Source organism: Grammomys surdaster, unplaced genomic scaffold (genome assembly GCF_004785775.1).
Source record: "Grammomys surdaster isolate TR1022 unplaced genomic scaffold, NIH_TR_1.0 126182, whole genome shotgun sequence".
In the NCBI taxonomy this organism is placed as follows: Eukaryota; Metazoa; Chordata; class Mammalia; order Rodentia; family Muridae; genus Grammomys; species Grammomys surdaster.
The window spans coordinates 805,154-821,213 of NW_021620988.1; the positions used below are offsets into that span (position 1 = coordinate 805,154).

General features: G+C 36.8%; 1 protein-coding gene across 7 annotated transcripts in view; it reads right to left on the bottom strand.

Moving 5' to 3' along the window:
- Window positions 1-16,060, bottom strand: part of Spock3 (SPARC (osteonectin), cwcv and kazal like domains proteoglycan 3) — a 354,663-nt gene that overhangs the window by 182,977 nt on the left and 155,626 nt on the right. For 5 of the 7 annotated variants that reach the window (XM_028757757.1, XM_028757754.1, XM_028757756.1 and 2 more), the window contains one exon: window positions 10,797-10,911. The exons of the other annotated variants lie outside the window; for them this stretch is intronic. In XM_028757757.1, coding sequence (XP_028613590.1) covers window positions 10,797-10,911 — 115 coding nt within the window. The remainder of the gene's footprint in view (window positions 1-10,796; window positions 10,912-16,060) is intronic. 7 annotated transcript variants of the gene reach the window in all.

The following is a 16,060-nucleotide window of genomic DNA, read 5'->3' on the forward strand; positions in this document are numbered from 1 at the left end:
CTCATAGCTCTAAGTGCCTACAAAAAGAAACTGGAGAGAGCACACACTAACAAGTTGACTGCACAACTAAAAGCTCTAGAACAAAAAGAAGCAAATACACCCAGGAGAAGTAGAAGGCAGGAAATAATCAAACTCAGGGCTGAAATCAACCAAATAGAAACAGAAAGAACAATACAAAATATCAATAAAACCAGGAGTTGGTTCTTTGAGAAAATCAATAAGATAGATAAACCGCTAGCCAGATTAACCAGAGGGCACAGATACAGTATCCAAATTAATAAAATCAGAACTGAAAAGGGAGACATAACAACAGAAACTGGAGAAATTAAAAAAATCATCAGATCTTACTACAAAGGCCTATACTCAACAAAACTGGAAAACCTGGAAGAAATGGACAATTTCCTAGACAGATACCAGGTCCCAAAGTTAAACCAGGAGCAGATAAACCATCTAAATAGTCCCATAACCCCTAGGGAAATAGGAGCAGTCATTAAAAGTCTCCCCACTAAAAAAAGCCCAGGACCAGATGGTTTTAGTGCTGAATTTTATCAGACCTTCAAGGAAGACCTAATACCAATTCTCTTCAAACTATTCCACAAAATAGAAACAGAAGGAACACTACCCAATTCGTTCTATGAAGCTACAATTACACTCATACCCAAACCCCACAAAGACCCAACAATGAAAGAGAACTTCAGACCAATCTCCCTTATGAACATCGATGCAAAAATACTCAATAAAATTCTAGCAAACCGAATCCAAGAACACATCAAAACAATCATCCATCATGATCAAGTAGGTTTTATCCCAGGAATGCAGGGATTGTTCAATATTCGGAAATCCATCAATGTAATCCACTATATAAACAAACTCAAAGAAAAAAAACACATGATCATCTCACTAGATGCTGAGAAAGCATTTGATAAAATTCAACATCCCTTCATGATAAAAGTCTTGGAAAGATCAGGAATTCAAGGCCCATACCTAAACATAGTAAAAGTAATTTACAGCAAACCAGTAGCCAACATCAAGCTAAATGGAGAGAAACTTGAAGCAATCCCACTAAGATCAGGGACTAGACAAGGCTGCCCACTCTCCCCCTACCTATTCAATATAGTACTGGAAGTCCTAGCCAGAGCAATTAGACAACAAAAAGAAGTCAAAGGTATACAAATAGGAAAGGAAGAAGTCAAAATATCGCTATTTGCAGATGATATGATAGTATACTTAAGTGACCCCCAAACTTCCACCAGAGAACTCCTAAACCTGATAAACAACTTCATCAAAGTGGCTGGTTATAAAATCAACTCAAACAAATCAGTAGCCTTCCTCTACATTAAAGATAAACAGACTGAAAAAGAAATTAGGGAAATGACACCCTTCACAATAGTTGCAAATAATATGAAATACCTTGGTGTGAATTTAACGAAGCAAGTGAAAGACCTGTATGACAAGAACTTCAAGTCCCTGAAGAAAGAAATCGAAGAAGATCTCAGAAGATGGAAAGATCTCCCATGCTCATGGATTGACAGGATTAATATAATAAAAATGGCCATCTTGCCAAAAGTAATCTACAGATTCAATGCACTCCCCATTAAAATCCCAACTCAATTCTTCACAGGGTTAGAAAAGGAAATTCTCAAATTCATATGGAATAACAAAAAACTCAGGATAGCGAAAACTATTCTCAACAATTAAAGAACTTCTGGAGGAATCACCATCCCTGACCTCAAGCTGTACTACAGAGCAATAGTGATAAAAACTACCTGGTATTGGTACAGAGACAGGCAGGAAGATCAATGGAATAGAATTGAAGACCCAGAAATGAACCCACACTCCTATGGTCACTTGATCTTTGACAAAGGAGCTAAAACTGTCCAGTGGAAAAAGGACAGCATTTTCAACAAATGGTGCTGGTTCAACTGGAGGACAACATGTAGAAGAATGAAAATTGATCCATTCTTATCTCCTTGTACAAAGCTCAAGTCTAAGTGGATAAAGGACCTCCACATAAAACCAGATACATTGAAACTAATAGAAGAGAAGGTGGGGAAGAGCCTCGAATACTTGGGCACAGGGGAAAAGTTCCTGAACAGAACACCAATGGCATATGCTCTAAGATCAAGAATTGACAAATGGGACTTCATAGAATTGCAAAGTTTCTGTAAGGCAAAGGACACTGTCAATAGGACAAAACGACAACCAACAAATTGGGAAAAGATCTTTACCAATCCTACATCTAATAGAGGGCTAATATCCAATATATACAAAGAACTCAAGAAAGTAGACTCCAGACAACCAAATTACCCTATTAAAAAATGGGGTATAGAGCTTAACAAAGAATTTTCAATGGAAGAAACTCGAATGGCCGAGAAGCACCTTAAGAAATGTTCAGTGTCCTTAGTCATCAGGGAAATGCAAATCAAAACAACTCTGAGATTCCATCTCACACCAGTCAGAATGGCTAAGATTAAGAACTCAGGTGATAGTAGATGCTGGCGAGGGTGTGGAGAAAGAGGAACACTCCTCCATTGTTGGTGGGACAGCAAGATGGTGCAATCACTTTGGAAATCAGTGTGGCGGTTCCTCAGAAAATTGGACATAGCATTACCTGAGGATCCAGCTATACCACTCCTAGGCATATACCCAGAAGATGCTCGAACATATAACAAGGACATATACTCAACTATGTTCATAGCAGCCTTATTTATAATAGCCAGGAGCTGGAAAGAACCCAGATGTCCTTCAACTGAGGAATGGATTCAAAAAATGTGGTATATTTACACAATGGAGTATTACTCAGCTATTAAAAACAATGAATTCGAGAGGTTCCTAGGTAAATGGATGGAACTAGAAATTATCATCCTGAGTGAAGTAAGCCAATCACAAAAGAACACACATGGTATTCACTCACTGATTATTGGATATTAGCCCAGAACCTTGAAATGCCCAAGAAGCAACTCACAGGCCAAATGAAACTCATAAAAAAGGAAGACCAAGTGGGGGTGATTCAGTTCTTCTTAGAAGGAGCAACAAAATACTCAAGGGAGCAAATATGGAGACAAAGTGAGGGACAGAAACTGAAGGAGGGGCCATTTGAAGACATTTCCACCTGAGTATTCATCCCATGTGCAGTCACCAAAGGTAGATGCTGATGTGGAAGTCAGGAAGTGCATGCCGATAATGGCCTGATATGGATGTCTCCTCAGAAGCCTTCAAGAGTCTGACATATTCAGAGGCAGATGCTCACAATTAGCCATTGAACTGATCATGAGGTTCTCAATGGAGGAGTTAGAGTGAGGACTGAAGGAGCTGAAAGGGTTTGTGGCACCATGAGGAGAGCAACAATACCAACCAACCACAGCTCCCAGGGTCTAAACCACCAGCCTGGGAGCACTTATGGAGTGATCCAGGGCTTAGGCTGATTATGTAAGAGTGGAGGGCCCTGCCGGGCACAGGTGGAAGAAGAGATCCTTGACCTCATGAAGGCTGGATGCCCAAGGGGGTGGGAATTTTGAGGGTGGGGAATTGGGATTTGGGGGGGTAGGTGGGGGTTACATCCATGGAGAAGAAGGAGGAGGGGTAAGGGGATGAGGGGTTCCCGGGTGGGTGGGTGATGGGGTAAAGGGATAACATATGAAATATAAATAAAATATCCAATAAAAAAAATTTAAAAAAAAAGAAGTAATTTTTCTTTTTTTCAATAAATTAAACAAATTTAAGGAGCTGCTTTGATTGTTTGCTTGCTTGTTTTGTTTTGTTTATGAGTACACTGCAGCTGTCTCCAGACAAACCAGAAGAGAGCGTTAGATACCATTACAGATGGTTGTGAACCACTATGTGGTTGCTGTGAATTGAATTTAAGACCTCTGAAAGAACCGTTGATATGAATTTAAAAAGCTTAAAAGAGAGCTTTTCAAATATTAAATTTAAAAGAAATATGGAATGTCAATTCATCCAGTATTGGAGAACACTTTCAATGTATTTAGGTATCAAAAAATCTATCTTTTATTTAGGTACCAAGTGAAATATTTTAAAATAATTATGATTATTTTCAGTTCAGCTCAACAAATATCTCATAACTCTACTATAACTTAGACATTTTGACTGATTCTTCCTATCAAAAATGTGATCAGAGTATAACAATTGGAATAAAATCCCCTGTCATGAAATTACTGGCACTCTGAAGAAAATTGGGTCCCATCTTAAGTACAGTTATTATAAAATATAAATTCCCTTAATGAAACATTAGTATCAAAGATTTTGATGCCTGCTTTCTATTGATCCCTATTTTTGGATAACCAACATTTTAAGTAGTTTTTATAATTTTCTGTGCAATGACTTCCTAGGAGGCCAAAAATATTCACTTTCTGATTTCATTTTTGTCTTATGTTGCAAGTAAAGTTGAAACCAACATAACTAATTCTGTCCTACAATGACAGTGTCTTATTTTCTCCTGACTTGTTGTGCTTACCCTTTTTATTATGATATTGGCAGTATTGATTGGCATCAAAAAAACACTGATCTAGAGACTGTATTAATTACATGCATTATACAGGCATCTCAGGAGCATGAAACAGCAGGATTTCTGGTATATGGAAACAAAGAGCCCTTGACACTCATGATTGGCAGGTCTGTGAAATTAGATAATGATGAAAAATCGATAATGACAACAGTGTAATAAACAATCAGGGGTTGCATTAAATCACCTACATATTTATAAAGATGTTATAATACGTGTTTTCTCTATATAAAACTACTTGCTTTAATTCTTGATGATAATGATAACGGAATATTTGTAAGAAAACATTGGAGTTGTTGTGCTTTGAGGAGATTTCATCACAGAATATCATATGTGAAACAACACCCACATAATATTACTTGGGTCCTGGCATATTTGGACAGTTTGTATCACACTCTGTGCTGGCAGATGAGGTTAAAGCTAGTATTAAAGATAAAGTAAGCTATGCAATCATATGATTTCTTTGATTTCAGAAGAATTATTTTTTATATCACTGAGAAAGAACAATTTTGTTGTTTTAATTAATTACAAATCCAAGCCATGAACTTACAACTTAAGAACATCAGCACGAACCCCCTCTGTTTTGTGTGTTTATATCTTCTGGTTTGATTAAGCCATGTACATATTCTTTTTTTTCAATATTTTAAAAATATGTATGTTTCTTTCTTCCATGCATATCCTGAACTTTTTAGAGAATATGTATAAATCACATTGTAACTTTAATTCTTTCAAATCTTATTTTTAATGATGTTTCTTAAACATTTTAACCTTTTTTAGCCCTCCACCAAACAGAGGCAGTGGAAAAGAAAGGATGCAGGGGAAGTGGACCTGTTTAAAAAGGTTTCTTTGGAACAAATCCTATCTGCATTGTCTGTAAATCAGCAGTTCAGTTCACAGATTAGCAGTGGGAGCTCGATCCACTTGCAACATTTTACTAATACAACAATAGTCTAGTTCAGTAGAGCTGGGATAGCAAACAAGAATCAAGAGTGGTGGCACAACCTAGCAGAGACCAGTCATCAGCCTTGGCATGAATCAGCAGAATGGACCCAGAGTAACACCAGGAAAAGTTCCCAGCTGTACTTCTGTCAGAGAAACAAAGAACAGTGAAGAGCAGAGACTAACAAGCAAGCATTGCACAGCTGGTTATAAAAGCAAGCCCAGTTCAGCCTCCTCACTGTCCTTTTTATACATGCTTCCTCTGTGGGTCTTACCTCAGTGTGAGCATCTATCTCAGCTGTCATCACTCTGCCTATCAGCCTGAGTTGAGGAAATGGCAAGAAGCTGTAGCATATCACCAGAAATTTTTTGGTGCATTTCTCTCTATGGAGGCCCCACAAATGCAGCTAAACTATGCAATGTCAGACCAACACGTGTGCATTAGCAAAGATTCCTTCATCATGTGTCCATTCAGGTGCTTGCTTTAGCAGAACATCTCCCTCTCCTACCCCACCCCACCCCACCCCATGTCTGCTTCAGCTAAACTTTTCTTCACGAGTCTGCCTTAGACTTTCAGCTGTGTCCTCTTCAGGAAACACTCCTTTATGGGATTGCCCCAGCAACATACCATCAACACAACTGACTTTCCAAAGGCCCCTTAAGTTTCCACTTTAGTACATAGGCACAATTTGCCCAGAATAATTCTTTTCATTGAAATAACTACAGCACTGAGTGATCTATAAATAACAACCAACTCTCTTTATTCAAAGAAAATATGAACCAGTTAGTACCTATTATTTGCCCGTACAATAGTAGAGAGGCAAAGGAGCCAACATCATAAAATATCCAGTAAACTGATGAAAGTTTGAATGTGTTAATTTATTGTGAATCCAATGAACACTTTAAAAGAAGAAGTTCGAGACTGTAAGGCAAATGAGAAGATGTTGTAAAATGTCACCTTTGGAAAGGGAATTAGGAAAAACATCTTTAAATAACAAGACTCTCCCAACACTTGAGGTTGCAGAGAGAAAGATCCATTTCTTTTCTTTTTAGTGTTAGCATAAAATTATATCAGTATAAAAATCTTAATTAGTTTCTATTTCTTTGCATTCACTATTTTACCTCAGAATGTTCACATATCTCCAAATGTAAGCTCTTATCTCTTATGATAGCTCTCTGTCATTGATCAGCCTGTATGCCAAAGTTCTACTTCCTACAGGGCTGTGTACACATGCAGTTTGTGCTGACTTCTCAAGGCATGGAGACTATTAATCTTAATATCAAGTTATTATGTGGCTTACTATTATTAATATATTGTTATGTGGAATATAGTTTGTATTGTGTGAGTTTGGGCTGTTTATTCAATAGTTGCTGTCAGTCACAATACAGTACTAAATACAGTTTACATAAAACACTGAAACTTGCCAATTTAAATCCTAGAGATCTTTTTTACTCCACTGGTCACTATAGGAATTGTTCCTGCTATGTCTCAAGGTGGCTTAATAGCTTTCCCTGAGGAATATTTAGGCTTTTTGTTTCTGATTGTCCTTACCATGGAAAATGGATAGCAAGTTTCTTTTTGTCTGTAGTCTATTAAAATTATCTTTAAAATGATTTGTTTATTGATTGATTGGTTGGTTTTGTGAGAGGTTTGGGTGTACGTATTTGCATGCTGTTGAGCGTTAGTGAACAGCAGATGGTGCCTTGCAAGATTCAATTCTCTCTTTCTGTGATGTTGGCTGTAAGAATCCAACTAAGGACTCTGACTTAGTAATAAGTGCCTTTAGTTGCTGAGTCATCTCCCTGGGGTCATAGTTAGGTCATCACAAGGTTGTAGCATGGTTATGGATAAGTTTAGATGTCAATCTCAGCAAATAGAGTTGGAATTTGACTAAGGTTCTTGAAGTCAGGAAGAAAGAGCCAGTGAGCCCTTTGAAAAGCCTGAGCTGTGTGACTAGTAACTTACTATGATTGGTGTAACTTGTAAAGTTCATTTTTCGTTTTTATATTAATTGATTAAAAAATAAAGAAATAATTTGCTCTCATTTAAATTGATTAATATTTTGTGTATATTTGTGAGCCTGATTATTTCTATGTACACCATGCAGATTCAGTGACTACACAGGCCAGAAAAGGGTATCAAAACCCCAGGAAATAGTTACTAGTATTAGCTGTCCCATGTGGCCACTTAAAACAAAACCTGGTTTCAGTGACAGAGCAGAAAACCCTCTTAACTACTGAGAAGTCTCTTTAGGCCTAATTTTTGCTTATAAATAATGATTTGATCCATTCTCTGCAATATAGGTGCTGAATCTCATTTGAAAGCATTTTGACACCGTTGTTTACTTATGGTTCAAGTCAAATTCTTTACATTTCACATATGAAATTCTAGTATTTAAAACTGTGAAGATTAAGGGTAAAGGGTTCAGAAAATTTATAAATCTTTAGGATCCTAGGAAAATAGGTCAATAACAAAATGACTAGAGTACAAGATTTCCATTGCTCTATTTATAATAGATAGCAGTCATGACTGAGAGACTCTGTATGCTGGTAACTCTGTTCTTTCATTTTTCTGAATTTTTCTAGAATACTGATATCATACACTTGTGATTTAAAAATTTTAAAAGCTACTTTTTATTTTCTGTGTCACTATACCAATGTGACATACTAATATTTCAAGGTAGACCATGAGGATTTCAGACTTTTTCCCATCTGTCTAGCTTCAAAGTATCTGGCACTATAGAATTGGCATTATATAATAAAAATTTTAATCCAAGTAGAACAAGGATATATATATATATATATATATATATATATATATATGATGGATATTACTTAAACATAACAAATATTTGCATTTTGGTGAATATAGAACTCATTTTTATTCTTTAATGTTCATTTTAACCATCTCTTGATGTGTTTTTTTTTTTGCTGTTGTTTTTCATCGTGGCCATTTACATACCCTACTCTACCAGTAAGCTCTGGGTCAGGTCATTCTTTTATGTTTTAGTTTAGATAGGGTCTTATTAAGTTGTCCAGGTTGGACATAATTTCTGCTTTTTACCCTTGGCAGTTATAAAATTTATGTCCCTACTTCATCACATCTGAAGAATCTGGGATGAGAAACCTGTGTCTTTAATATATTTGTATGCAGTTCTACTAAAGCAAACATTTTGATTTTTTTTCTGAAACCATGCTTGTAACAATGTTCCTTTGTTAGTTTGATTTAAAGCTAATATATAAATTAATCCACTTTTACAAAGAAAGGTATAAATAGGATTCCCTGACTGTAATAAGGATAATATATCCCTTCTTACCTTTGGTTAGTTCCATTGGAGTAATGTTTATTACCAGTCTTTAAGTCTTAGTGCCATGTTGCATAGACTATTTTTAAGTGAATGATTCTTCTCAAAGTAGAATGAACGAACCATACAGGGATAATGGAAACTATGATAATATGATGTTTATAACCCAGTCAGTGTCAAGGAATATGTCTGCTTAAAGGTATAGCAGCAAGTACATTATTAGTAGGAATGATTCTTAAAGAAAATGTTCTTTAATGTTGTTCAAAATCTCCATATTATGATTTTAAGCTTTTATCATAAACAATCACAAACTATTTTTTTTCTTTAACGATATGTACTTTGTGATGTACACTGAAATATGTTCATAGCTATAAACAAGAATAAGTGGTAGAAGCTAGGTTCAAATAAGGACAGTGTTGATGACAATGACCTAATGACAGTTTAGGCTAAACAAGGCAGGACTCTAAGTGCTGAGCATAGGATTGTGGGACTGTGAAAGGATAGCTTGGTTTCTGGTGTAGCACTGGCTAGAGATGGCCGGAGACCCCAAAAGGTATCCCTGCAAGGGATGGCATACATTTCACCACACTCCCAGTCTCCAGGCTCCTGACGCAGCGGAAGACCTCCATTGATCTGCGCCTTTCAGTCACGTATGGCAATGCCTTTACAGCCCCTCCCAAAAAGAGGTTTGTATCACCTAGCACAGATAGAGGGCATGACTTCAGGCCTCAGAGCCTCACGAAATCTCCATATTAATGAGATACCTAAAGGCCAGAAGGCATAACCAATTTAGCAATCCTCCCAGACCCTCCTCCCTCCCTATTTAAGTCAGGCCTGCCCAGAGAAACTGAAAGTGAGGAGCAACCACATCTACTTTCCCTCATGACAACAAACCTTTTAAAACCATGGACTTCCTCATGTCTTTGGGGCCCCACCATGGAAAACCATGGTGCAGGCCTTTGACTACCAAGCTGTCTGCTTAATCTCCCACAAGAAAACTTCTCTGCATTCTAGTCAACTCAAGCAAGCTAGCTGACCCAGCCAAGCGAGTGACATAACCATAACCAGGAGTCTCTACCCCATGGGGCACTGCAGGAGCATCTCCCTCTCTTCCCTTGCTAGTCCAGCCCATATGCCCTCAGATCTCAGTTCTTCTGCAGCTCCCAGCGGTGTCTGGGAACTCAAAGACAGAGACCACCGGTCTTCTGGTCAGCCGCTTTGGCCCGGAGAACCCCATTCAGGAGCTCTGCCCCCACAGGACTTTAGCCTGAGACCTCTCCATGCCCAGGCAGAGACCTGCAGCTTCTCACAGCCCACGCAGGAACCATAAGACAGCCCAATAGGACCCTCACCCATGCGCGAGCTACAGCCCCACAGAGGATTACTTTTCGCTAAACAGAATCTGAAACTCAACATTCCACAGGCATCTTTTAAGACACCTTTCTGTTTGTCTGAGAAGCCACTTAGTACTTTATCCGCACTCAGTGGTCAACTACCTTAGGCAAAGCACTCCTGGTTCCCAACTAACCCAAATAGGCTACAATATACTAGAGTACCTACTGTTGCATCCTAGCTCTTCTGGCTCCTTGTCCCCTCCTACTGCTACCTTACCAATAAAACCGGCAAGGCTTTTCCCACCAAGTACTGGTCTCTATTCTCTGAAATAGCTTAACATTATTGTCTTCCTGTCCCCCACCCCAATAAAGTATCTTTCTATTCAGTGTATAATTAAGAGGTTTCATTGGACCTCACTTACAGAGGCATGCAGATTTCAACTACTGTTTGAATTTGAAAAAAAAAAAGTAACTAGTCAGATAAAATACTTTAACCGTATCTGCACAAAGTCAGCTTTGTATAGTACACGTAAAAACTAAATAATCTCTAGTAATTCCAATTGAAAACAATGCTTAACCCATTCTAGAACTATTTAAACAAATAACCTTTATCATGTATTGACAGATATTGGTAATTATTTATAACGTGTCAAGTAAAACTGCTCTATTAGTAAGATTTAATTTCAGAATGTTTACCTGTGTGTGAGCCTCCGGTGACTGATGCACAGTGCAGTCTGGGCATCCTGAGTAATGCAGACTTTGTGGCGGCTGCATTTCATCTTTAAGCATGGGTCCTTGGCGGGATCTAAAGCTACAGAGAAGAGTTGAAAAATGAAGAGAGATAGTTTTCATGATTCTCTAAAGGGAGATACTAAATCTATTCAAACATAATTAGACTCTAAAAAGGATTGTTTTATTTTGTGGTATGTTTTTTTCAACTTGGATAATTTTATGCATATAAACAATATATTTTGATTATATGAACACTCATCACCTCCTTGTCTTACTCCTGATAAGCATGATCATGGTATTTTACTGTATTTGTCTATGAGTCTTCTTGATTTTTTCATTCTATAGATAGTTGTGTCTACTTCTAACTATGTAACTCGGACAGGATTACAGCTTAGTTCTGCCTCACACATTCTACTCAGAAGTGAAAAATTCATAAGGTGTGATATTTGGAAAGTATGTAAGAAAGTTAACCCCAAACTACTATTCTCATGTGGAAGGGAATAAAGAATAGTTTATTCTGGAGTCATTTTGAGTGACCATGGCTTCAGAACATAGAAAATATTGTCCCAAATACCATGTTACAGCATGGAAGCAGCTTTATGAAGTTTTATACTTTCATGAAACATTTAAAATCAGAAAAAAAGACAGTTTAATAAACATTGCTTACATCACAGAGATGGTGAAAACAGGAAGCATGAAGTTTTTTCCATAGGTCTAAGATGCTATCTGATGACCATCTTAACTTTTGAGTTGGTTAAAGATAGTGCTGGGCAAAAGTTAATAGACTTTAAAAGTTTTTTTTTTTAAATCTATTAGCCAAAGAATTTCATTTCTGGAATAGATGTGGTCATGAAATGGCTGTTCAGAACACTGAGGAAGCCTAAAGTAATTAGTCTTTGAACTTGAAACATTTCAAACTCCTCACATTGGTATAGACTTAATGTCTTTTCAGACACAAATCTTTTTCAGGAATTCTTTCTGACAAGAAAAGTACAAATGGAAAGATTAATACTATTTTTCAATTTAGTAACTATGGAAATAAGAAGTGGTACCATACTACTATATTTGATATTGACGGAATCTTTGTTTACCTTACATAGATGCTGGCTGCAATAGGGAAAGCATTTAGATCTTTATAGGTAAAGATGACAGTACCACTGGTTATTCATTGGATACTAAATACAATCTGCAGTATGGGCTTTAACCTGAATTGTACAAAGTCAGCTTTGTATAATACAGACTTAAGACTATATAATCCCTAGCATTTCCAATGGACAATAATGCTTAACCCATTTCTATCATAACTATACTACCCAAGCTTCTGGAGCCATTTAAACAATTACCTTTATCAAGTGTTAAGAGATAAGGTAATTGTTTATATCATGTCAAATAAAATTGGTCTATTAGTGTGCATGGTCTGAGTGTGTCATAGATGTACTTACATGCTGTGTTTTCACCTATGCTTTGCTTCTGCATACCACTGCAAGCAGTGAGTTTAGGTTGTCACTAAGTGACTTCTAACAAAAGTACATGGTGTAGTGACTTTTAGGATTAAACGTTTATTAAAACATTCATACGTAGAGATATGAAAAATACTTTAACGTTTAGAATCAGCACTTTGCAGTGTATTTACAAATGATTAATATCTCAACAGTTTAAAGCTACTAAATATCATCTATTTATTGTCTTCTAATTAAAAATGACTGTTAGTCATTTGTCACAGCATTTTGTATTCAATGAGCAAACATGGGTGTGATAATTTGAGACAATTATTTTTTGATATATAATATTTAGAGGTCTAAAATTACATAGTATGAATTACTACTTCATTCCTCTATATCCTAATATTATTCCAGTTCATGTATATGCCACAATTTATCTGTAGAATCACTAATAGACAGCCATATTAATAGTCTTCACCTTTGCCTATCATTTTTGCTGTGTGTTACATCTCAACTTCGTGTAACTATTAATGGCTATGATTTGTGATATTGTTTTGGATGTGTTGTTGGGAAAATCCAGAGTACGAAGTTTTACAAATAATGTATGACAGTAAGTGTACAATTTGATTGCCGGTCAAAATTAAGAGAAATAAATTATGAAATATGGTAAATCACAAATTATATCCCATGAAAAATCTTACAGCCCAAGTAATTAAAGGATATTTAGAATACACAAAATTGTTTGCATGGCCCCAGGACTATGCACTCAATAGAATGTATGCATTGCTATTAAACTTTTCGACTTTAAGATGAGGAGAAACTCAAAGTGACTTTTACTGCCCAACTGAAATATGGCTTCATGAAGCCATTAAATATTAAATATATTTAGATAATCACATCAAGAAATAGATGTTTCAATAATCAATAAATTTGCAGAAATATGCTTGTCAAGTATACTTACAAATATTTAAACACAACAATAAAAAATTTTCCAAATTCTAATTTAAGATTAAAATAAAAATGATTATTTAAAATGTAGTGTTCAGGTGTATTGTCAATGGATTATTAAACCACAGGTGCATTATGCTTTAGTTAAATGGTCAATATAGTGAATGTGCAAATATTTATTTGCTCAGAATTAGAAAGTATACACAATATAATAAATTTACTTTTAGGGATTCTTTTATTTCTTGATTCTTTAAGATGTCACCTAATTTATATTAAACAGAGAATGTGGTAATATTATTTTTATGCAACATTTTTTTCTTGTTTAAGTATTTCTACTGTTTCGTTCTACTTTGTTTGCTTTCTTTGTTTTGTTTTCTAAAGAGAGTGCAGAGACAAAGAGTAGAGCAGAGACTGAAGGAAAGGCCATTCAGAGTCTGCCCCGCCTAGGGACCCATCTCATCTTGAGACATTATTGCTGATGCCAAGAAGCGCTTGCTGAAGGAAACCTAGTATAGCTGTGCCCTGAGAGGCTCTGCCAGAATCTGACAAATACAGATGTGGATTCTTGCAGCCAACAATCAGACTGAGCACAGAAGCAGAAGGAATTTACAACCCCATAGGAAGAACAACAATATCAACTAACCATGCTCCCCAAAGCTCCCAGGGACTAAACCACCAGCCAAAGAGTACACATGGAAGGACCCATGGTTCCAGCTGGATATGTATCAGAGTATTGCCTTATCTGGTATCAATGGGAGGGGAGTCCCTTGGTCCTGTAGAGGCTTGAGGACCCAGTGTAAAGGAATGCTAGGGTGCTGAGGCTGGAGTGGGTTTGCGGGTGGGAGCACACTCATAGAAGCAGGGGGCAGGAGTGATGGGATAGGTGGCTTACAGAGAGAAATCAGGAAGGGTGATAACATTTGAAATGTAAATAAATAAAATAACCAATGAAAATAAAAAGAGAGATTGAGGCATGAAGTTGGATCCTCTGGAAAGATTAGGGAGTAGATTAGGGAGTCAAAACTATGATGAAAATATACTGTATGAAAGAACTATTTTCAATAACAAAGCCACAAAAGCTCATACTTTAGTAGCAATTCCTTAGTACTGAGAACTCAGTAAATTAAAGTATTGGCTCCAGTTCTTACACCAAAGTAACTGTAGATTGTGGATATTCTTATTTCATCTGTATAATAATTGCTAGGTATTCAGTACATTTGTGTCACGGTATATTTTCTTCTTCAGGAGCATTTTTCTAGACTGAATCTTGTTCATAAATTCTTGTCTTGGTAACAAAATTGTTTTCCTCATACACTCTTGGTTCTTGGTAACTCAACACATTTTCTTCTATTATATTTTACCACAGCATGTTTATGCCCCAGGAGTGAAAGTTTATATTCGTAATCTTGCATTCTAACAGATCCCTTACCATGCAGATGCATTTAAAGGACAATTCTATGCTAGTCACTTGAATTTCAAGTACATTCTCCAAGGGCAGATACTTCTTCCAGACAGTCTGTCCTTCTGCCTTTGCAATGAAGCTTGTGATTTTTTACTTAATAGAGAATAAAGATTCAATAGAGATCAGGAAAATTTTAACACCATAACTTCTTCTCCCATTCATATATGACTCAAAGATTTAAACAATTGGTAAGCCCTTAATGTAATCCATGTAAAAACTGTAAACAGCGCCTGCCTCATGGGTTAGTTATAACTAAAGGACATGCACTAAGAAAATCCATACTGCTCATCACTCTCATTTTGAAGATTCTTTTTTGTTTTTCATATTGTAACATGATTCAATTTGTATGATTAGATTTTGTAATACTAAGATTAGAAAGCTAACTTTATAAAATTCTTCTCAAATATTACATTTTGACCACAGTTTCTCGTTCTCTCTTCCCTTAGATTTTTCCCCTCATCTTACCTTCTCCCTTAAATCCCTCACCCTCTCTGCCCCTCATCAGAACAGGCCTCGCAGGGACATTAACTAAGCACAGCATATCAGGCTACAATAAGATCAGGCACATACCATCCTGCTTGAAAATGCAACCTATTAGGAGGAAATGGGTCCCAGAAGTAAGCAAAAGAATCAGGAACAGTCCCCACCCTACTGTTAGAAGTCCCACAAAACACCAAGTTAAACTCAGCCATAACATATGCAGAGGACCTAGGTCAGACTCCTACAGAAAACTAACATTTAAGAAACATGTTCATATAAAACAAATCTAACTCATTAGAGTTTTTTATTCTCTATAGCTTTCTCCCTCATGAAGTAAGACAGGGCTTCTAATAATTACGCTTCTGGGCAATAGAAAATATCTAACAGCTATAGTGCATGAGAGCTTGAAAATAAAAAATTAACAACTGCTTCATTAGTTCAGTTTATGAAGGTCTGTTGAGGGTCTGAGGCGATCGATCAGTGGAGTGGATCAGATTGTTTACAAGTGTGCAGACTTGAGTTCATGTGAACACTAACCACATAAAAGCTAGGTATGGTTATTCTTACTAGTCACTTAGCATTGGGAGGCAGAGATACTCAGACCTAACAGACTCAATCTCACTGGTTCTCAGACCAACCAAAATAAACAGAAAGCTTCAAGTTCAATGTGAGACTAAATTTAAAGGGAACAAAGAAGAGAGAAAGTAAGAAGACACAGACACACAATAACCTCCTCTGGCTTCTGCAAGCTTGTACCTTACACTCTTGTACCTCTCTTGCAAGAGGCATGTACCTTAAACTCAAGTGCATGAGCTGCACACACACACATACACACACACACACACACACAGAGAGAGAGAGAGAGAGAGAGAGAGAGAGAGAGAGAGAGAGAGAGA